General features: G+C 49.7%; 1 protein-coding gene across 1 annotated transcript in view; it reads right to left on the reverse strand.

The window, feature by feature from the left end:
* CEP350 (centrosomal protein 350) overlaps positions 1 to 24,473 on the reverse strand; it is a 1,478,431-nt gene that overhangs the window by 33,723 nt on the left and 1,420,235 nt on the right. The window contains exons 35-37 of the mRNA XM_078643560.1: positions 24,033 to 24,428; positions 23,246 to 23,392; positions 5,379 to 5,501 (exon numbers count right to left, since the gene is read on the reverse strand). Of these exons, the coding sequence (XP_078499686.1) occupies positions 5,379 to 5,501; positions 23,246 to 23,392; positions 24,033 to 24,428 (666 nt within the window). The remainder of the gene's footprint in view (positions 1 to 5,378; positions 5,502 to 23,245; positions 23,393 to 24,032; positions 24,429 to 24,473) is intronic.

Raw genomic sequence — 24,473 nt, forward strand, 5'->3', positions numbered from 1 at the left:
GTTTAAATAATAGTTTTCGAGTGAGGCCTAAATGATACATTGCAAGATTGCGTTTTCGAGTCCTGTCCAGAAAGAGCTCTGCATGGAAGTGGAAACTTTTACCACGTAGACAAGCTTTTGCAAACTCAAGTGAATTGTGTTTAACGTGCTCTTGGAGAGACAGACTCAAGGACAGGAAGCGGCGAAGTTTGCCAAGCTAAGGAAGTCACAAACTGTAACTCGTGAAATGTTTCATTTTCGAGGAAGGCAAAAGTCACGAAAAACAGTGGACAATAGAGTCAAAGAAAAGGCTTGATTTTGGTATGGAGACGTGATGACACGTAATGGACTGACATCAGTCAGCCAATGAGGACACTGGATGGCAAAGAAAATTGTACAATTTAGTGAGATTAGCTAGACAGAAAAGGTATAAAACTTGGCCCCATGGGCAGGAGGGCGCTTCTCGCTTTCCGAATCCTGAAGGGCGTGACGTGCTGTTGGACTCTTTGGTGCACGTAAGGATAATAGGCTTAAATGACTTTCTTTTAGGTGAAGTGAGTTTTAGACAGGGAGATAGAAATTTAGTGAATGGAAACTGTTATTTTCTATTAATTCATGCTGTTTAATTTGCCTTTGAAGTGTCGGTCTAATATGTTTTCTCCTTAATAAAGCTGCTTGCATTTTTGCTAATAAAATAAAGATTCCTATTAAAATGCTCTTTCTTGAATAATAAAGTTAAATAAATTAGATTTTGAAACGACAAGCTGGTCTTGTTTATTCATGGTCTAGTTACCATTAACTGATCCATTTGCCTAAGTGACTTAATTAAATGATATAAGTTTGAAAAACCATGGTAAGAAATGATAAACTGCAGTTATATATAAATATGTAAATAGTTTGTGAATAGTTCTGATTAATTAGGTCACATGATTCAGACGCCCAAAAATTGTCTCGTTGGTATATGGGCCTTGTGAGTGATTCATGATTAATGGTGAGTATTGTGGAGTTCGGTAGCGTTGGTGAGACAGTTTTTCCTTAGGGGCGCTGGATCAGAGTCAACTGTGGCTGGTCAAACTCCACGCATAGAAGTGCAGATTGTTCAGGTTCTGATGTAGGACCCTGCCCTACTGCTGAGAGAGGAGATCATCCCAAAGTGGTACACTGATTGGAGGACAGATGCTCATGCCCAAAAGTTCCAGGGACCACAGTATCCTTGCTCAACGCGGAGCCACTAGTATGACTTTGGCACTGGAGTTTTTTGATCTTCTTCAGAACTTGGGTCAGAAGAGTCAGCTGCTGAGCTCCGCTCTATCTAGAAAGCTAGACTAGACACTTTATTTGTTGATTAATTAAAATCATTACAAAAACAAATATACAGAACAAGCACAAAGTCTGATTGAACAAATATGAATACAATGCCAAAATATAACATGCCCGACATCGGATAACCGTTTTCCAGATTTGGAGGTAAAGTGCATAGGTACATTTCATAGCAGCTTATAATTTCCGGTTCAAATATAACATGCCCGACATCAAATTGACCGTTTTCCAGTTTAGGAGGTAAAGTGCATAAGTACATGTGATAGCAGCTTATAATTTCCAGTTAAAGTACAATGTGCTCACATGATAAAAATTAAAAATAAATTGCTAAATACAAGCAACCAATATGACTAGATTTCTAAAATGACTAACTATAGGCAACAGCGATACAATAGTATCCCAACATCAATACTAAGGTGAGCTGTGCTTTCAGCAGCGACTAAAGAATACAATACCTTTCCACTGATGAAACTAAAGTGCTGCGTTCTGACAATCTAGAAAGCATTTCAGAGAGAGAGCGTTTTTCAAAACTCCAGCGTGCCAAAGCTTTGACACTGCACCCGGTCAACAGTGGCAAAAAGATGTAGTCACCATTTTTAGTGATACTGGAAGTTTCCTCATCGAGGCTGCAGGTATGACTCAAGGGACTGTCAACTCTGTTTTTTCGTGCTGCCTGGAAGATGCTTCTTTTGAAATAAAGGAGATTGTATCCCCTTCTTTGTGTGTTGGCGATGTCCATTTCTGACATTTTGTAAGCTTTTGCAAATCCGCTGTGAGATGCAAGCTTTTCAATTCAGAGATTGTTCATTTAATTTCTATGGCACCTGTTCAGTAATCTCTGTTTCTGGTGTTTATATGCTCCTCTCTCTAATGTGGCGGTAGATCAACAGTGTCTTCTGATGGCCTAGGCAATGTCTGCGTGCTCTTCTCCCTGACTCCAAAAGGACTGGGGTGTTTGTTGCGGCTGCAGTGGGTGTCAACGTAGCCGGTACACCAAACCTGTGGAGTAGCCTCAGAAGGAGCGAACTGTTGAGCATAATGTCTTGCAGGTGTGGAAAGGCCTGAGGAATATGCCATGGCCCAGCTTTCTTTAAAGTGTTCCACTGCTGAATTGGACTTCTTTCTAAACCGACCATTTCCACTGAACATCATGTCCATTAAAGAGGCTTGAATATCATCTGAGAAGCCTGTGGATCTAGTCTATTCCTGTCGCTGAAGAATCATGTCTGTGTCAACTGCTCTGCCCAAGCAGTCAACAGTGCAAACCCCAGACCACATGATATATTTTGCAGCATCCCGATCATCCTGGATGGTTGGAACCAAGTTGGCCCTAAATCGCTCAGGGACTGCCAGCAAGATCTTGCCAACCATGTCCCAATGAGCATGGGAATATCTCCCCAGCAAACAGCTGGCGTTGACTGCATTCGAGCTTTAATGGGGCGAGGTGGTGGTTGGAGGACTGGCATTGACTGATTGAAGGCCCAGGCTGGCTGTGGAAAACATTTGCTTTCCGAAAGCCTCAATTTGTTTTGACTGTCTGGCGGAAGTCGCAGGGAATGAGTTTGGGTTCATCCAACTGGTGGAAGCCTTGGGTGGAAGCCTGAACCACCATTCTTCTAGTGTGCTACATTAAAAAAATTCAGGATCGACTGGATTCTGCCTATTCACTGGAAGACAGGAACAAGGCTTAGTCCAGATGCCAATAAGAGTGTCAATCAGGACTTCATTAAAAGGAAGTAAGTGTTCTGGTGTAGTTTGTTCAGGTTGCACTATGTCTGTCAGTAAGTTAATTTTGACTTCCATAGTTGGCAGTTGTAAATCCAATACCTCAGCTGGCCATCTAATGACCATGTCAAAGGAGACACTCTTCCACTGATGATCCACGGTGAGAACACAATCATTGTCCAGAGAAATGACCAACACATTGACCTTTTGCAAATCCATGAATACAGTGTCATCATAAAGTGTATAGTACAATAATCCCCATCATCTCCATTGTCATCTCCAATGACTGATTTGGGACAGAGCCTGAACTGAACAGCAGTTGGACCACCAGGGTGCAGCTCCGAGACAAAGGCATGGTTCTGTCTGAGTCATACTGGACCAGAATCATCGTTATGTCGTCGGGCCGCAACTGTGCTGGGGGCTGAAAGAAATTCAGCTTGGAGTCAGACAGGCCTATAAGGACACATCTTCTTCCATCAGTCCAACGTCTACGTCATTTTAGTGCCAGACTGGAAGTTAGCTCTGGTGTCAGAGCAGAACGAGAGATGGGTTTAGGAGCCAATGTTGAAGGTGGGGCTGCTGTTGGTAACCTGACAAGAGACCTCTGCAGATCCTTAGGGCACAAAGGCAGGACAGAGGGAACCAGAAGTGTACCAAGGAAGCCCAGTTTGGCGCCTTTTAAGGCCTAAATCTGTAGCGAATTCACCAACAGCCCCATAAGCTCAGGGTGAACCAGGAACTGCTGCAGAATTGGCTCCTCAGTGGGGGTCGGGGAGCTAGGCAGAGAGGCACCCTGACATCTTGGTGTCTTTTCAGATTGAGAGTGGTGAGGTACAGATGAATTCCGCTTTGCCGCCTACGGCTTCTGCTTACCAGAAGATTTTCACTCCAATGAGAACCTGATGCGGGAATGGTCCTGAGAATGGGAATGGGTCCACTTCCCGGACTTATTCAGTGTTAGGCGACATACTGCTTTGCTTTATATTACCAGATCGCCTATGAATTTATAAAGGCATACTCCTCAAAGGAAATGAAGTCATGCCCCGAATCCCAACTACTCAAGAAGCACTCCTTTTGCACAGACATTTGTCTGTGACAGTCCTTAAAAGGCTTAAACCGTATTGTTTTAGCAGGGGACACAGCTCCTTTGCACACAGGTAAAAAAAAGCAAATTTCAGAAAATAAACTTTTTAACTGATGAGTAAAAAAGTGCGAACAAGCTCCAGATCTCCATAAGAAGGCTCAGATAGAAAGCCAACTAATGTTGACACGCAGTAGTGGCACTTATATGTGTCTCCATCTTCACTTTAGAGGTGGAATGAATTCAATGTAAAACTGCATGAACCGATCTACTGGCACTCTTCAATCTTACAAACACAGTCAGATGCTTTAGTAAATTCTAAAGGTGAAGAATCTGCGGTCAGAATTATCCATCAGAAAGCCTACATTTTAAGTACCCCAATAATCAAAAAAGGACTCTGCACTGGGGGTGGTAAAAACCACAGCGGCTAAGAGGTTAAAAGTCGGCAGTGGTTCCCAGAACCCCTGGCCACTGCCAAGCAACTTTTCTTTTCTTAAGATGCCCAAAGGGCACCCTTGCGAATGGGTACCACCAGCTTTGAGGAGTTGGTAACCTATCAATGGTTTGCAACCAAACCTGATTTCACAACCTATTGATACATAGCATTCCAATCCACCATTTGGAAGGGGTACCCTACACATGTCCCTTTCAAATTGCAATTTAGTATGCATTTCTAAACTCTATTTTGCGATTCTGGAAGCACTTACTGAATTGCAAAATGGGTTTATGAGCCATTTAGCAGTCTCAAACCTGAAACTGCTAAATGTCTTTGTACAGCTAGCCCCTCCTTTTTAAAGGTGGGAGGTCAAGATTAAATGTCCCTATGCAATACAACCATGCCATCATAATTTCGAACCGAAATGCTTCCGCTTGTAAAGAGTACACTATCAGATTAGTTTGGTGGTTGGCCATTGCAGGAAGGGTGGCAATGACAGAAGGCATATTGGTGAACCTATGCAGCATAGGAAACATTATTAGAACTATAACAGATGCCCTTTTTCTTGACATACTGCTGCAGGTTGGACAGCATTCTAACTGGTCATCATGCAGTACAGTCCAGACACATGGAACTGTTTTCTGAAATACACAACGAGGCAATGTAATATAATTCATTTCTAAGAACAGATTTGAAAAACAGTGAACTAAAATAAAAGAAGATGATTACAATACAGTCACGGGGGAAAACAGCTATTAAAGATTTTCTGCATGCCCACACATTTCCTCAAAGCAGTCTTAAACAGAAGAGTTGGAGGCATAGAATTAGTGATGTTACCAGGATGTGATCCACTCGATCCCGCTTCTTTCGCCCAAATTTCATCATTTTCTGCCAATCAGTCTTGACATTTTCTTCCTTCTTCAGGCTACATAACTTGAGCACTTCAGCAGTCAAGAACAGCTGCGAAGCAGAAAGGAGAACAAGTTACAGCACATCCAGCCAGGCTAAGATGACAATGTAGGCAGATTACTCTTATAATCATTGACAATTTTATCAAAAAAGGCTTAAAAGTCGACCCCAAAGCAGTATGCCCATACATGTAATATTCACCTTTGCATTTAACTTGTTTGCCCAAGTTTTTGAAGTACTAATAAAATATAATTAAAAACTCTACATCACCTGGTTACTATGCAGACAGCGTAACGCCTATATTTCTTCAACTCTCCCAACAAGCAACAGGTTTTATGGATCTCACAGCAAACAAACTACACGAAATGCTACAAATGATGGCAACAGTTTAGAACATTCACATTAAAAAACAAGATCAAGGTATGCCATACATCAAAGGGCTTCCATTATATGTTGAACAAGTTACTTACCTTCTATAACGCTTTACCTGGTAGAGACAATATCTAGCTGCCGATTCCTCATCCCAGGCGCCAGGCCGGATCAGGAAACCTTTGCGTGAGCAGTATTCCGTGTGCCGTTGGGTGGCTCTGTTCAGCTCAACGTGACGGTGTTAGCATTGGTTACGACATTGGGGTCACCTATAAAGGGGTGACCCAGGCGCGTGGACTTCAGTTACTTTTCACTTTTCCATGCTAAAAGCGTAGAGCCATGAAGTGAACTGACTTGAGTGTGTTTCACAACTAGGACCCTGAAAAAAGGAGCAGTCCTAGCCCTATCAAATGAGTCCGCAGAGCGGAAAGGCATGGGTGGGTCTATAAGGAATCTGTAGCTAGATGATGTCTCTACCTTAGGTAACAATATATCTGAAAGAGACATAGATTAGTTATGGATTCCTCACCTTAGAATTGGCCACAGGCGTTAGACTGGATCTGGAAATTTTTCTTCAGCAGTACCCCTGCGCGTCGGTGGATGGTGTTGGTCGACTCCACGTTCGTCGTGGTCACCGGAATGACTTTGCAGTATCTACTTAGACGCCGCCCTGCGCGCTGACTTTAGTTCTTTACACGACATTCCACGCCAGCAGCGCAGAGCCATGCAAGACACTGACCACTGGTGCACAAAACTAGGGCCCTGAAAGGAAGTCCCTTACCCTAGAAATCAGTTCGCAGAACGGGGAGGATGGGAGGGGAAGTGAGGAATCCATAACTAATCTAGGTCTCTTACAGATATATTTTTACCGAAGATAAGTAACTTGTTCATCTGAAAGAGACAATTAGTTATGGATTCCTCACCTTAGAATAGATACCCCAGCAATACAACCCCGAAAGTGGGTCTGCAAACCAAGTTCACACCAGAAAGTCCTCCGGACTTGGCTGTCCAGGCAGTAGTGTTTGGAAATGAAGCCCACGTAGCTGCCCGGCAGATGTCATGAAGGGGGACTCCATGTCCCAAAGCAGTAGTTGCTGCTGTCGCCCTGGTGGAATGGGCACACAACCCCACTGGAAGTTCCTTTTTCGGTAAGGATTAGCAGATTGTTATGCAACGAACAACCCATCGAGAGATGGGTTCATTTTTGCACGGCCTGATCTTTCTTGGCGCCCATGTAGCCAACAAAGAGCTGGTCATCCACCCGGAATTGTTTTGTGCGATCCAGATAGAATGAAAGCACACGTTTTGGATCAAGGCAGTGGAACCTCTCCTCCTCTTTAGAAGGAAAGAAGATGGGCAAAGTGATGGTCTGTCCAATGTGGAAAGAGGTAACCACTTGGGAAAGGAAATCATGCCTAGTGCGAAGGACAACTCTGTCCGGATGACTAGCCAGGAAAGGAGGTTTGGAAGAAAGGGCCTGAAGCTCACTCATCCTGCGAGCAGAGGCAGTTTTAAGATTAAAAGTCTGAGGGTACAGTTATGCAGTTTGCAGCAGCTCGAAGGGAGCACAAATAAGGTAGGTCAGAACCAAGTTCAAGTCCCACTGGGGCATTACAAAAGGAATTGGAGGAAACAAGTGAGTAATGCCCTTAAGGAAGTGATTTTCAATGGGGACTTGAAAAGAGAAGGCTGATCAGGAAGTCGAAGAAAGGCCGAAATGGCAGAAAGATAGCCTTTCAAAGTGCCCAGAGCGGAGCCCTGCTGAGCCAAAGAAAGAATGAAGAGGAGAACCTCTGAAAGGGGTGCAGAAAGGGGATCGACAGCCTTTGCTGCACACCATGCCAAAAATGTATTCCATCTACAGGCGAATACCATGTTGGTGGAGGGAAGCCTGGCTGCCAAGATAACATTACAGACTTCGGAGGAAGGTCAAAAGCTGTCAACTGCTGCAGCTCAATCTCCACGCAAGAAGGTGGAGGCTGGACAGGTTTGGGTGGAGCACCGTCCCCTGCAGCAGCGACCTAAGATCCTCACAAAAGGGCAGTCTGAGCAGAGGATCGATGGCCATGTGCAGAAGCTCGGGATTCCACACTCTGCGTCCCCAGTACGGAACCATAAGAATGACTTGGGCCCGGTTGCGCTATATCTTCTTCAGTACTCTGGACAGAAGTGGTATAGGCAGAAAGGCATATAGAAGAACGCAACTCCATTCGCGACAAAAAGCGTCGCCTAGTGAGTACCGCCTTGGAAATTCCAAAACGCAGAATTGCTGACATTGCATGTTCTCTTCGGTGGTGAATAGATCTAACCAAGGCTCTCCCCACCGCTGAAAGATACCTGTGACCACCTCAGAGTGAAGACGCCATTCGTGATCCATCATGAACCGGCGGCTGAGTACGTCCGCCCTGGCGTTCAGAGAACCTGCCAGATGTTGAACCACCAAGGATTTACCCTGATGGTCCAGAGATGAAGTGCCTCCTGACATAGGGCCCACGACCCAACCCCGCCCTGTTTGTTGCAGTACCACATGGTGGTGGTGTTGTCCGTGAACATCTGCACTACTCTCCCTGTGACAGAAGGATGGAAGGAATCCCTTCAGTCCAAGACGGATCGCCCGAAGCTCCAGAAGGTTGATGTGGAGCCCGGACTCCGCCGGAGAACAGAGGCCACTGATCTCAGCCTCTCCTAATGTGGCCGCCCCACCCCAGAAGTGAGACATCTGCCACCACTGTGAACTCTGGTTGGGGAAAGGAGAGGGTTCTGCAGTGCCCTCCGAGATCTGGACGCAATCGCAAAGATTCCCCTGAGGCTTTGTCCACTGGAACTTCAGGTCCCACTGCACAGCCCACATATGCCACCTGGCATAGTCCATCAGCCGGATGCAGGAGGCCATGAGGCCCAGTAGCCTCAGGGTCATTCTAACCGAAACCCGGGAAAGAGGCTGAAAGATCGGAATCATAGCCTGAATATCCCGGACTCACTATTCGGGAGAATAAGCCCGACACTGCGCCGTATCCAGAACCGCTCCCATGAAAATGAGCTTCTGAGAGGGAATCAGCTGTGACTTCGGCACGTTAATGGTAAACCCCAGTGCATGCAGGAGGTCGGCCGTAGTCTGGAGGTGGGAGACGAAAGTCTGGTGCAAGCCTGCCTTCAACAGCCAGTCGTAAAGATAGGGGAAGACTGGAACCCCTGATCTGTGCAGATGAGCTGCGACCACCACCACCACTATCATGAACACACGAGGGGCGCTGGTAAGACCAAAGGGGAGCACAGTAAACTGAAAGGGTTCGTGGCCTACCATGAACCGTAGGTAACGCTGATGGGCTGGCAGGACGGGAATGTGAAAATAAGCGTCCTGCAAGCCCAATGCTACCATCCAGTCTCCAGGGTCGAGGGCAGACAGGACCTGAGCCAGTGTCAACATCTTAAACATCTCCTTCCGGAGGAAGCGGTTGACGTTCCTGAGATCCAAGATAGGATGCAGGCCCTTGTCCTTCTTGGGTACCAGAAAGTAGTGGGAATAACAACCACAACCTACTTCAGGGGCATGAACGCGCTTGATGACTCCCTTGGCCAAGAGAGTAGTAACATCCTGTTGGAGAAGGGTCAAGTAATCCACCGACATGCAATGGACTTGAGGTGGCATGGATGGACGGGTAGTTTCGAAGGGGAGTGAATAGCCCGTTCGGACTATCTGCAAAACCCACCTGTGCGACGTGATGTTGAGCCAGTTGATGAGGTGATGGCGAATCCTGCCACCCACTGGCGAATGATGGCCCTCAAAGCTCAGAATAGGAGGGTTTGGAGGCTGCTGTAGAGGGGGCGCTGGTGGACTGGTCCTCCCTCTGGCTCCCCCAACCAACGGCGGTGGGATTCAAGTCCTAGGCCGCGCAGAGGATGGACAGGTTGCGCAGGCCTGTGGCTCTGGGTGGGACGTGGCGGGGCACCCCTTCCATAGCCACAAAAGGGGCGCAAAGCAGACTGCGATGGGCGGGAGGTGGAAGCGAGGCCCAAGGATCTGGCAGTAGTCCTAGAATCCGTAAAGCCCTCGAGCGTGTTGTCTGCCTTGTCACCAAACAAGCGACAGCCATCAAAGGGCATGTCCAAAAGTGTTGCTTGTTCATCACCCGAAAAGCCAGTGGACCTCATCCAGGTGTAGCGTCTCAGTGCTACTGACGTGGAAATAGTCCTACCTAGTGAGTCGGCGGTGTCCAGCCCACATCTTATGGCAAACTTCGCTGCGTCTCTCCCTTCAGCAACTGCACAGGAGAGCATGGCCTGGGCCTCCTCTGGGCACTGTGGTGGCACCACATGCCCGACCAAGTCCCTCACCGAGTGGACGTAATGGCCCAAGAGACATGCAGTGTTCACCGACCGCAGTTCTAAGGTGGAGGAAGAAAACATCTTCTTCCCAAGGTGGTCCAGTTTCTTGGATTCCTTATCAGGTGGTGTGGTAGGGAATGCACCCTTGGAAGTCAATGCTTGGACCACCAAGCTCTCAGGGGTGGGATGTTGGGAGAGGAAAATGAGGTCAGGCAATCATCCTGTACACAGGAGCCCCTGTGTTAGGCTTGAACCAAGTGCCCAAAAGGTTGTCTGTAAGGGCCTCATTGAACGGCAGCAGGGGCTCCGACGAGGCTGCTGCTAGCTGAAGCACCTCGGTCAGGTGGTTAATCCTGACAGCCACCATAGGAAGCTCAAGGTTTAGGGTCTCGGCCAGCCTACGCAACACCACTGCGTAAGATGCACCTGCCTCCGTAGCCACGGTAGGGGGAGATAGCATGCCATGGTCTGGGGAGGTGTCCAGACTATTAGCTTCACCCAACTCCTCTCTCTCCAGTTGGGTTTCTCTAACTGGTCTGCCAAAGGGTCCACAGACCCCTCCCAGTCCTCCTCACCCCTCCTGTGGTAGCCACTCGGGGCGATAGGGAACATCATGGGAGAACACTGGTACAAAAGTACTAGTCGACGCCGGTCCGGCTCAGTGTCCATATCGAGGGGGAGGCCGGGTCGTCATCGGCTGAGGACACAACTGGCGTCGGAGGGGGCAGAGGTGTCGCTACTGGATTCGGCGCCAGAGGTGTCACGAGGTCGACCGGTGCTGATCTGGATTTAGGCCTGGGGAGTCGCGGAAACAGTGTGGTTTCTTGCGACGAAACACGTGTCGGCTGGCTTTGTATGAACAATAAAAGAAGAACCGATACATTGGTGGACCACTTCTTCGCCCATGAATTTTGAACTTTATGTCCATTGAGACATCGCTTTGACTTGAATTTTTCTATAAGTGTGCTGCAGAATTTGTTTTCACTTAGGTCGAAACGTGTACAAGCCTTTTTAAGAACCTATTTACAATAGGAAATTTGAAGGAAGGTTGGTACGACAGCTGCCAGAAAAGGGACAGATCAGGAAGATAACCCTTAAAAGCAGAGCCCTGCTGGGCAAACATAAGACTAAAGAGAAGAATATTAGTTAAAGAAGCAGAAAGAGGGTCAATAGACCTTTTTTGTACAATATTTTACAAATGTGTGCCAACGGCAGGCGTATACCGTCTTAGTGGAAGGGCGGCTGGCCGCCAAGATAATATTACATACTTTGGGAGGAAAGTCGAAAGCTATCAACTGTTGCCGCTCAATCTCCATTCATGGAGTCGGAGAATTTACATATTTGGGTGGAGAACCCTACCTTGCTGCTGCGACAGAAGATCCTCCTGAAGGGGTACCTGATTGGAGGAGCGATGCTCATTGGAAGAAGCTCTGGAAAGCAGACTCTCCGTGCCCAGTCAGGAGCCTCAAGTATGACTTGGCCTGGTTGTTCTTGATCTTCTTCAGAACTCTGGGCTGAAGTGGTATGGGCGTACAGGAGGCCTGAGCTCCACTCGCAACGAAAAGTGTTGCAGAGTGTTAGCCGCCTTGGAAAATCCAGCGTGCAAAACTGATTACATTGCGTATTCTCTTTGAGGCAAACCGATCTAACCAAGGCTCTCCCCACTGCTGAAAGAAACCTTGCGCCACCTCTGACTGGAGACGCCATTTGGCATACCCTTCGCCCTAAGTGGCCAAGGTTATGCGCAGACGTGGATCCCTTCCTCGCTGTGCCACTGGATTCAAGCTAGCCTGGCCGACAAGGGGTAATAACCAGTCCCAGGATACTTGTTTCTGGTCCAGGAAGGACCTGGCCTGACAGTTCGGGCTGGACTGGTCCCATTAGGAACAGGGTCAAGACTGATTTGCATATGGCTGGGTCCAAACTGGGGAGGCATAGTGATCAAAAGAACAATGGATTAAACCCAGATCTGTGACTGGGGGGTGTGTGGTTGAAAAGTTTCAGCACTCCGTCCGTCATCTTGTTGTGTTTGCTTTGTGATCCGCTAGGCATTGACAGCTGAGTTTGTCCACCCTGGCTTTCAGAGAACCTGCCAGGTATTGAACCACTAGGGTTATGACCTGCAGTTCCAGCCATGTCCAGAGATGCAGGGCCTCTTGACAAAGGGTCAATGACCCCACCCTGCCCTGCTTGTTGCAGTAGCACATGGCGGTGGTGTTGTCGGTGCACACCTGCACTAACTTTCCCTTAACAGAGGGAAGAAATGCTTTCAATGCCAACCAGATTGCCTAAAGCTCCAACAAAAAGATGTTGTGCCCCAACTTCGCCGGAGACCAGTTTCCTCTGAGCACCACCTTTCCCAAATGGCTGCCCCATCCCAGGAGTGACGCATCGGTCACTACTGTGAGATCGGGTTGGGGAAGGGAGAGGGGTCTACCTCTGACCCAATCGCGCTTTGTCAACCACCACTGCACGTCTTTTGCAGTTCCCTCCAAGATCTGGACCCCATTGTAGAGATTCCCCTGATGCTGCATCCACTGGTACTGCAGTTCCCACTGCAGAGTCCGCGTATGCCATCTGGCACGATTCACCAACAGGATGTAGGAAGCCATGAGGCTCAGCAGCCTCAGAGTTAATTTAATTGAAATCCAGGATAGAGGCTGAAACATCGGTATCATAGCCTGAATATCCTGTACTCGCTGCTAGGGGGGATAGGCCTGATCACTAATCTCACATTGTAGGACACAACGTTCTCTGTCCGGCGTATTTATTAAAAGATCTCCGGTAAAGTGCCCTCTCGCGTGTCCCACCAGGCATTACAGTGCCAGCCTGGTGGAGGAGCATAGCCCAAAGATGAAGCATGTCACCTTCGGGTGAGTGAGGGCAATTATTCTCAAAAGCACATGCTTCTTAGGGTACCTGCATTCAGTTAGAGATAATGTCACTGGGACTGAAGTTTTGGAACAGTATTCTGTGATTTGATTACAATTCTTATGAGGAGAGTGTATACTGGACCGTCAATCTCCTCGTCCTTTCTTGTGATATGTGTGCATGGACCCCCACATCGTGGCCTGAAAAATGTGGAGAACTGGCTATTCAATTGCAAATGCAGTAGTAGCCCCCTTAGCCCTGGTGGAATGAGCATAGCAGATCTTCATGCAATGGACTACCACTTTGACAATGACCTTTTCTGCAGTCTTCTTAGTGCCTGGCATAAATGGACTATGTAGAGGGGCACCATGCAGCAAGGATAACATTCAACACGTTAGGAGGGAGATCTAACTCAGTTAACTGTTGCTGCTCAGTCTCCACGCAGGAAGGTGTAGATTGTGCAGACCTAGATGCAGAACCCTGCCCTGCTGTAGTGACAGATGATCCTTCAGAAGGAGAAGCCTGATCAGGGGAATCTGTCCCCTGATCAGGCCAACAGCCACATGCCAACATGTTCTAGGCACCAGAATCTCCTGCCCCAATCCAGAGCTACTAGGATGTTTTGGGACTGGCATTTATTGATCTTCACAACAAGGGGTGGGAGAGGTAGGAGTGGAACAGCATAGAGGAGTCCCATATGCCATTCTAGCTGGTATGAAGCTTCAAAAGAAAGCAGTGTTGGGAACTCCAGTGCTCAAAAGCTTTGACAAGGGGCGTTTTTGGCGGTGCCAAAAAGATCTACCAATGGTTCTCCCCATTTTTAGAAGATGCCAGGTGTCACTTTATAGAGAAACCATTTGTGATCTGCCAGCACCGTCGGCTGAGCTCACCACACTTGTGTTCAAAAATTCCACCAGGTGGTTCACAACAAGGGAAATGCCCTGATGTCCCAGTCAACTTCAGCGGGAAAGAACCTCTCGGCACAGAACCTAGGACCCCACAACTCACTGCTTGCTGCAGTATCACATGACAGTAGTGTTGTCTGTGAGGTCCTGTACCAGACTCCCTTTAATGGGGATAGAAAGACCTTCAGCACCAAGCTAATGGCTTGCAACTCTAACAGATTGACATGGAATTGGGTTTCCACCGGAGACAGGGACCTCTGATTTCCACCTTGACCTCCCCAACCTAGCAGAGATGCATCCGTGACCACAGTCTGCTCTAGATGGGGAAGGGAGAGAGGTCTGCTGCTGATCAACTGAGGTATTTCTTTAATTTTCCCTCGTGGATGTCGGTCTGCCTGTTGAACGATCTGAAGGAGCCATATGTTAGATTTTATTATTTGCCTCCTAATGCAAAAATGTGTTGGATCTGGTCTCCTTAAAGTGGTCTAGTGCCACTAATGGCAAGATACACAGTGTCTATCCAAATCCCACCCTGAAAGTATTGGTGCGCCTGTTGCAGAGGTGGACCCCAAGAAACATGCTGTGGCTCGGCTCTCTTCCAGTGCTGAATCTGTCTTCTCGCCAAACAGGCAAGAGCTGTCAAAAGACATGTCTATAAGAGCTGCTTGGAAATCCCCAGAGAACCCCGTAGAACTCCTCCAAGTCTGGAGATAGAGCACCACACTGGTGTCAACTGACTGACCCAAGCAATCAGTAGTATCAAGGCCAAACTGAAAGTCATACTTGGCTGCATTGTGGAAAACCTGGTTGGTTGGAGCTAGGGAGGCATGCAAGTCTTCATGTACCGTCACTGAGATCTTGCCAACCATGTCCCGGAGGGAATGAGCATATATCAGCCAAGGAGCCAACTGGCATTCACAGACCTCAAGGCTAGGCTGAAGAGAGCATATGTTTCCTGCATGCCTCGAGTCTCTTTTATTCTCTGTCAGGGGAGTACGTGGGGGAGGGGAAGTTAAACAAATTTGGGTTCACCTCTTTGGTTGAAGCTAAAACCTCCAGACTCTCTGGAGCTGGATGTTGACTCAGAAAATCGGGGTTGCTGGTCTAAGACACCTGGCAATGTGTCTATTCACAGGAAGGCAAGGCCGCTGCAGCTTTGCTCAAGTGCCCATCAATGTGTCAGTGAGGGCTTTTTTGAAAGGTAGCAAATTCTCACAGGAAGCCTGCCCAGGCTTTTACACCTCTGTGGGTTCCAACAGTTTTTGCCTCCACATTAGGGCGGTATGGGTGTAAAGCCACTGCTAATCACCACAGCGAAAGAAGTACTTTCCTCTGGAAATGACTCCATCAAGGGAAGTATCTAGCCCACTGGCTACCTGTTAGCCCATGTAGAGACTGTCATCATCATAATGAGAGGGCAAGTCATCCTCATTGTCATCTTTGAGCTGGCTAACTCTGATCAGCGTTGGAGCCAAAAAGATGGAGAAGCACCTGAGGGCAGATCCGTGGACAAGGCACTGTTCTGTATGAATTTGACTGTATCGGAAGTGGGAGCATCAAATTCAGGATATGACTTGTGTGGAGGCCGAGAGGAGTTCAGCTCAGAGTCAGACACTAGTTTATGTATAGAAACCTCCTCCGACAGCATCAAGGCCAGCACAGATTTTGGTGTTGGAGCAGAAGTCTGCACCGGACCTGCCGGCAGTAATCCCACTGGAGCCACTGCAGATTCTTGGGGCCCAGAGGCCTGCCAGAGGAGCATGGAAGAGTGCCAAAGATGTACAGCACAATTTACTTACCTTCGGTAACGATATATCTGTAAGAAACAGTAGTTAGTGTTAGATTCCTTACCTTAGAATATCCCCAGGCGTCAGACTGGATCCGGAAAGTTTTGCGTAGCAGTATCCCTGCGTGTCGGTAGGCGTCGTCTGCGGCTCCGCGTCAGTCGTCGGCGGCGGGATGACGTCGGAGTACTTAGACGCCGCACTCGCGAGCTGACGTCAGTTCTTGTACATAGCTTTCCACGCCAGGAACGCAGAGCCATGACAGAGACCGACACTGGTGCCATAAAACTAGAGCCCTCAAAGGGAATACCTTAACCCAAGATGTCGGTTCGCAGAACGGGAAGGATGGGTGCGACGGTAAGGACTCTAACACTAACTACTATTTCATACAGATATATCGTCACCGAAGGTAACTAACTTGTGCATCTGAAAGAAACAGGTTAGTGTTAGATTCCTTACCATAGAATAGATACCCCAGCAATACCAACTCCAGTGGTGGGTCTGCGAACCAAGATCACACCAGAAAGTCCTGGAGAACCGAACGGCCGAAAAAGCCATCTCTCTGGACTTTGCTGTCCAGGCAGTAGTGTCTAGCAAACGTGTGCAGCGAGGCCCACGTAGTTGCCTGACAGATGTCCTGCAAGGGGACTCCCCGACCCAGGGCAGTAGTAGCCGCTGTGGCCTGAGTGGAATGGGCCCTCAGCCCAACAGGGGGCTCCTTTTTAGCCAAGGAGTAACAGACCTTGATGCACAACACTACCCACCGAGAGATGGTCCGTTTGTGCACCGCCCGTCCCTTCTTCGCACCCACGTAACCAACAAAGAGCTGGTCGTCGACCCAGAACTGGCGTGTGCGATCAAGGTAGAAGGAGAGCGCACGTTTTGGGTCCAGACGGTGGAGCCTCTCTTCCTCTTTCGAGGCATGCGGAGGCGGAAAGAAGGTGGGCAAGGTGATGGATTGCCCGATGTGAAAGGCTGTAACAACCTTGGGCAGGAAAGAAGGACGTGTTTTTAAAACAACTTTGTCCGGATGGACAGAAAGGAAGGGAGGCTTAGAAGATAGAGCCCGGAGGTCACTCACCCTCCTGGCAGAAGTGATGGCAACCAAGAATGCCGTATTAAGCGTTTGAAGACGAAGAGGGCAATTGTGAAGTGGCTTGAAAGGAGCGCACATCAGATAGGTGAGAACAAGGTTCAAGTCCCACTGAGGCATCACAAAAGGAACAGGAGGAAACATGTGCGTGATGCCCTTCAAGAATCTATTTACAACAGGGGACTTGAAAAGAGAAGGCTGATCAGGAAGCCTCAGGAAGGCAGAAATGGCAGAGAGGTAGCCCTTAAGAGTGCCCAGAACAGAGCCCTGCTGGGCAAGAGAAAGAAGGAAGAGGAGAACCTCTGAAAGGGAGGCAGAGAGAGGATCCACAGCCTTTGCTGTGCACCATGCCACAAATGTGTTCCACCTGCATGGCTGACAGAATCACATCACAGACTTCAGGAGGCAAGTCAAATGGCCTCAACTGCCGCCGCTCAATCTCCACGCATGGAGGTGGAGGCTGGACAGGTTCGGGTGGAGTATCGTCTCCTGCTGCTGCGACAGAAGGTCCTCCTGAAGAGGCAGACGAATCGGGGGATCGACTGACATGCTGAGTAGCTTGGGATACCAGTACTTTTGTGCCCAGTACGGAGCCACAAGGATGACTTGGGCCCGGTCGCGCCTGATCTTCTTCAGCACTTTGGGCAGAAGTGGTATAGGTGGAAAGGCGTACAACAGACCGCAGCTCTACTCGCGACGAAAAGCGTCACTGAGCGAGTGCCACCTTGGAAATTCCAACGCACAGAACTGATGACATTGCGCGTTCTCTTCGGTGGCGAATAGATCTAAGATCTAACCAAGGCTCTCCCCACTGCTGAAAGAGACCTTGCGCCACGTCTGAGTTCAGACGCCATTCGTGATCCATGCACCGGCAGCTGAGTTTTCCGCCCTGGCGTTCAGAGAACCTGCCAGGTGTTGAACCACGAGGGTGACGTCCTGGCGTTCCAGCCATTGCCAGAGGCGCAGAGTCTCCTGACAAAGAGTCCACGACACCACCCCGCCCTGTTTGTCGGAGTACCACATGGTGGTGGTGTTGTCCGTGAACACCTGCACTACACTCCCCCAGACAGAGGGGAGGAATGCCTTCAGTGCACGTCGGATCGCCCGCAGCTCCAGAAGGTTGATATGGAGCCGAGGCTCCACCTGAGACTAGAGGCCTCTGATCTCCGCCTCTCCCATGTGGCCCCCCCCCGCAGCCCAGGAGGGACGCATCAGTCACAACTACGTGCTCCGGTTGGGGTAGGGAGAGGGATCTGCCGCTGACCCAATCGCGCTTCGTGAGCCACCACTGCAACTGTCTTGCAGTGCCCTCCGAGATCAAGACATGGTCGGACAAGTTGCCCTGATGCTGGGCCCACTGAAACTTCAGGTCCCACTGCAGAGCCCGAATCCGCCAACTGGGGTGATGCACCAGAAGGATGCAGGAGGCCATCAGGCCTAGAAGTCGCAGCGTCAACCTGACCGAGACACGGGACAGAGGCTGAAAGATCGGAATCATAGCCCGAATATCCCGGACTCGCTGTTCAGGAGGATAGACCCGAAACTGCGTTGTGTCCTGAAACGCTCAGATGAAGAGGAGCTTCTGAGAGGGAGTTAGGTGTGACTTCGGCACGTTGATGGAGAACCCCAGCTGAAAGATCAGAATCAGAGCCTGAATATACCGAACCGGCTGTTCGGGAGGATAAACCAGAAACTGCTCCGAGTTCAGAACCGCTCCGATGAAGAGGAGCTTCTGAGAGGGGCACAGGTGTGACTTCGGCACATTGATGGAGAACCCCAGCAGGTGCAGGAAGTCGGCCGTAGTCTGGAGGTGGCTGACGACTGTCTGGGGCGAGCCCGCCTTCAACAGCCAGTCGTCGAGATAGCGGAAGACTGACACCCACGATCTGCGCAGATGAGCTGCGACCACCGCCATCACTTTCGTGAACACCCGAGGGGCGCTGGTAAGGCCAAAGGGGAGCACGGTAAACTGAAAGTGCTCGTGGCCTACCGTGAACCGCAGGTAACGCCGGTGGGCCGGCAAGACTGGGATATGGAAATATGCGTCCCGCAAGTCCAACGCTGCCATCCAGTCTCCAAGGTCTAGGGCAGCTAGGACCTGAGCTAAGGTCAGCATCTTGAACTTCTCCTTCCGGAGGAAGCCGTTGACGCTCCGGAGGTCCAAGATAGGGCGTAGGCCTCCTTTGCCCTTCTTGGGTACCAGAAAGTAGTGGGAGTAGCAACCACATCCTACTTCTGGCCCAGGAACGCGCTCGATGGCCCCCTTGGCCAAGAGGGCCACAACTTCCTCCTGCAGAAATTTCAAGTGATCCCCCGACATGCGGTGGTACTGTGGTGGCATGGCTGGAGGGGTCGCCTCGAAGGGGAGAGTGTAGCCCCTTCGGACGATTTGCAGCACCCACCTGTCCGATGTGATGGTGCGCCAGTGGAGCAGGTGATGGCGAACTCTGCCCCCCACTGGTGTCGAGTGGGCCTGAAAGCACGAACTAGGAGGGTTTTGAGGCGGATGCTGCGGGGTGGATGTGGACTGGCCTTGCCATTTTCTCCTGGCACCGCCACGGCGGTTCCTACATCCGCCACCGTGCTGAGGTTGGTTTTGCGGCCTGTGGCTGGCAGGACGTGAAGGGGCGACCTTTCCTTGGCCACGAAAGGCAGAAGTTTGCTGCCGCTGGCCCGACAAGCCCAAGGACTTGGCCGTAGCCCTTGAGTCCTTGAAATGCTCAAGCTCACTGTCTGCCTTGTCGCCAAAAAGGCGACTGACATCGAACGGCATGTCCATGAGTGTGGCATGGACATCAGCCAAAAAGTTGGCGGGCCTGAGCCAGGCGTGGCGAAGAACCGCCACCATCGAGGAAATCGCTCTACCTAGCGAGACCGTGGTATCCAATTCACATCGTATGGAGTAACGCGCTGCATCCCGCCCTTCCGCAAGGGCTTGAGCGAGCTTTGCCCGGGCCTCCGCCGGACACTGCGGCAGCACGTCCGCAACCGTATCCCACAGAGAGTGGGTGTAATGGCCCAAAAGGCAGGCGGTATTGACAGACCGCAGCCCCAAACTGAGTGAGGAGAACAGCTTCTTACCAAACTGGTCATACCTTTTGGATTCCCGATCTGGCGGGGCAGTCGGGAATGCGGTCTGGGAATTGGAGGCCTGGATAACCAGACTCTCAGGGGTGGGGTGGGTGGACAGAAAGCAAGGGTCGCCCGGGGCCAGGTGGTGGCGTCGGGCCATGTTCCGATCTACAGGAAGGCCTGTCGCGGGCTTGGACCAGGTGCCCAGCAGATCGTCCGAGAGGGCTTCATTAAATGGCAGGAGAGGCTCCGAGGAGCTTGCCTGCGGTTTGAGCACCTCAGTGAGGAGGTTAGTCCTCACGGCCGCGACGGGGAGCTCAAGAGCCAAGGCCTTGGCCGCCCTCGTCAACACCACGCTGTAAGCAGCCCCCTCCTCCGTAGCCACGGTAGGAGGGGAGACAAATCCAGTGTCGGGTGAAGTGTCCAGTCCACTGGCCTCACCTAGCTCAACTGCCCAGTCCTGATCCAACTGGCACTCCTGTGCCAGAGGGTCCTCAGACCCGTCCCAGTCCTCCCCGACATCCATCTCCTGATAGTCAGGGTAAAATGATGGAGCCGGATCGTAGATGAATTGCTCATCCCTCGGCGTGGAAGACGGCGCCGATCTGACGCCGGATCCAGACCGGGGCTGGGACCGGGGACGACGTCATCCGGAGACGGCGTCGTGGGCGACACCCTTGGTGACGGCGAAAGCGGAGGGGTCGTGAGGTCGACCGGTGTCGTCACGGATCCAGGCCTGGATCCTGAGGGGCCCTGCGGCCAGCCCGCTTGGGCTCCCAGACATATCCGCGGGGCCCGAAAGCGCCTCAGCGGAACCCGGCGGAGGGAAGCGCGACCTCATGGCCGTGAGGAAGGCTCTGAACTCCTTCGGCATCGCGTGCAGCCCAGGGACCGGCGGGTATGGAGCTGGACGTGGCACTTGGGGCTCCGGCGGAGGCGCGTGGGCGGTGTCGCCCGAATCCCCGGCCGCGTCGCGTGAGCATTGGGGGGAGTCAGAAGAGTGATGTTGCTTCTTCGACTTCTTGTGCCTCGACTTACCTGAGGACTTTGAACCCGACGAGTGGTGTCTACTCGCCGAGCTGTGATGAATGCGGCCCCGCGACCGGTCCCTCGACCTCCTGGAGGGGGACCTCGAGCGGCGCGGGGCCGACTGCCGGAGCTTGAGGCGCTTACGGGACCGCTTTCGACGTCAAGGCCCGGCAGTCGGGGCTCGACTTATGGTAGGCCCGAGGTAATAAAGGCACCGAAGGTGGGGGTCGGTAACCGACATCAGTCGGCTACAGTCGTCACAGGGCTTGAACCCGGGCATCCCTACCGGCACCGGAGTCAAGAAACAACTCGACAAGATCCAAAATAGATCAAAAAAAGTTAGTCAAAAAGTGACTAAGGAGTACTGCTCTTTCCAGATCTGCGCTTGCTGGCGCGGACAAAAGAACTGACGTCAGCGCGCGAGGGTGGCGTCTAAGTACTCCGGCGACGTCATCCCGGCGCCAACGACGGACGCGGAGCCGCAGACGATGCCTACCGACGCGCAGGGGTACTGCTACGCAAAACTTTCCGGATCCAGTCTGACGCCAGGGGATATTCTAAGGTAAGAAATCTAACACTAACCTGTTTCTTTCAGATACATGGCATTATTAAAGACCTCGATTTGTTGCAGAAATGCGGAACTTAGGGTGCATCTGGACTAATTGTGCAATCTGCTGCTCAGTGCATTGGGAGGAAGGCGAAGTGGCACACTGATGTCCTTGCGACTTCTTTAGAAATAGAGAGTGGAGGCATAGGGGAAGACTAACACTTTTCTTTTCCTCTTTGACTTTGATTTGGTCTTGCCTGAAGACTTAGACAGCAACCAGGACCTGTTGCAGGAAGGATCTCGGGAGTCAGAACAAATATGCGCTCTCAGATTCAAGCAGATTTCTTCTGGTGTTGGGCAGCAAACAACTTAGCTTCACGTGAGGGTGCGTTCCTCACGCGACTTGAAGCTGTGTCCTGGGCCCAAACACCAAAGGCATACCTTGTGCCTGTCTGACACAAACATTTGCTTGCAACAGTCCCAGCATAATTAAATCCTGCAGTTTTTGGAGGGGACATAGTTCCCTTACACACTTCTAAAGACAAAAAACGTTCAACTGACAATGAAAAGGGGGAAGGGAGCTCCAGATCCACAATTGAAGGAGCAGGAAGAAAGGAATGGAGGGCAGCACACAGGGGTGATGTTAATATGCGGCTCCATTCGTCACTTTCACATGGAACAAAGTCAACCCAGAGGTACACAGAGCGGCCTACCGATACACAGGAGCACTGCTGTGTGAGTGCCTGGATCGAGTATGGCGCCTGAGGATATTAAAGTTAAGGAACCTGTTGTTATAAGTATTCATCAGAATAATTGGCAGCTTAAGGACTAGAGAAAGAAAATCATGCTTTCAGTGCCAAGCAGCCAGTTCCTAATATTTTCTGCATGTTCCCGTAGATCTTAGCTTCAGTGGCATGGCCTTTAAGGATTATGAAAAAGCCCCTCAGGAAAATATAGGCCAAAGGTCTGGAGGAAAAACTGGATTGCTTTGCCCTCCAAAAAGCGCATAAGAGTTCTGGATATTGGAGAGGTGGCATGGTTAAGGCCCACTGATAGAAAGCTGAAATCTTATTAATATCTTTGAACGGTCATCGTGGAAAACTATTTCGGGTCGAGGCAAGGAAGATAGCATATATCAACAAGCTATGAACCAGAAGATGAAATTAAAGCAGAGAACACAAGGGAGAGCGTCAACCCTATAAATAGCTCTGCAACAGTTTCAGGAGAATAATCCTTCAAACATAAAATAGCACAGCAGAAGGGACTAAGGAGGGGCATTCCAGTAGTTTTGTGAGGGTTTTCCACTAACAGAAAACATTTCCAATCATGCTGGCTGTAATGATGGATAATTTATTACCATGAACAAAGCCCCCCAGCCCTCCACATTACTGCTTTGCAAGTGTCCCCTATATATACTTAGGAGAACTCATGTGACAAAGTCTCTCCAGTAAGAAGAGACTTGAATGACTATTGCTATGAGATTGCAACAGCCTCTGTTCCTGAGGAGAATTAGCAAACTGACAGTGCAAACCTATTCAAGCTCACATTCTAACAAATCTTTATCTCAATTTACTGAAAAGGGCGAGAAAATACAATGACCCACCCGAACATTTTGGTGTAGGCCTCAACAATTGAAAGTACAGGACATGTATAGGCGCCGGTAGCATACATTAGCACAGAAACACAAATAATCTGCAGTACTATTCAGGAGGTACTGGCCCAGCAGGGCAAAGGCAGGAGAGTTCCCGGTCTTAAAGTTATTCCAACTCACTCAGATGATTCATCAATATATTTCATACCTTTATCTCCTCCAAGTTGTCTGGATTTTTTACTCTTCTGTAGTACGCAGATGTGGCCCTGTATGGCTTCATCCAGACAGGCTGGTGCAAGTTGGGATCATCAGCAAATATCTCCCCAAAAATCTCTCTGGTCAAGTCAAACACAGCCTTCAGAAAAGAAGATAGAGAAAACAACTCCATCAGATTAATCAATATCTAGGTCTGTCACAAAATGTTCCTAGTGAATACAAGTGCTTCACTATGTACTCCCTGGGCAAACACTCAATGGGCAACTCTTGAGAACCCTCTCCAAAACTTAATGCTCCACCACTTTTGACAACTTGCATGACCAATGGTATCACTGAAACCACAACTATAGAATCACATATCAATTTTGCTCATCAATGTGGATGCCACTCACCCTAGCAATAACATGACAATTCCCTTCTCTACACTTCTTTAGGCCATTCTTTTGTGGTGTGATATGCCCTCTTCCACCAATCTGATCACTGGGGGGCTCACTTAAAACATTGATAATCCTGAAGACTAATCTAGGCAGCTACTCATATCCCTATTGGCAACCTTCTACTGTATGACTCCAAATACCTTTCCACTTACTACTAACTGTGCATAACTTTCCACTGCCCGTACTCTGAATCCTGTGACCACAACCCCAATAAATTCCTGATCACTCACAGTAACAGATCTGTAACTCACTATCACTGCCACTAGTCTTTTTTTCCCCACTAGGTATTAACAAGCTTGCACTGAGCTACCACAGTTATAAGCTCATTAGTGTGTAACAAACCTGTTTGTATACACGTCTGCTGACACTTTCCAGGTCATCTCCTTTGGTGCTACTATCTGTAAAGTCTGAGGGAAGACTGATGCTTTGGAGATCATGACCCTGTTGCTTCTTTATCCAAAGTTCCTCAGTAGCTGTTCGTACCAACCCTTCAACCTCAGCTATGGTGTGTGGCACAGCGAGAATGGGCTCCTCGTGGGCTTTCACAATGGCTGGCTCAAGTTTTGGCAGTGGAGCCTCTGGTTGTGTTGGCTGGAGCTTGTGGGAGCTGATCCCAAAGTCCTCATCAAACCAGTCCTGGTCGTCTCCGATGGCACTCAAAAATTCCCTTCTGAGCTCAAGTTCAGATAGTCTCTTAGACAGCTCTTCTTGTCCACTGGTACCCAACACTGGGCTCTCCTAGGAAGAGAAGGAACATTAAAGGTCAACAGAAAAAGTAGAGTA

The sequence above is a fragment of the Lissotriton helveticus genome, chromosome 1_1 (assembly GCF_964261635.1).
Source record: "Lissotriton helveticus chromosome 1_1, aLisHel1.1, whole genome shotgun sequence".
Classification (NCBI taxonomy): domain Eukaryota; kingdom Metazoa; phylum Chordata; class Amphibia; order Caudata; family Salamandridae; genus Lissotriton; species Lissotriton helveticus.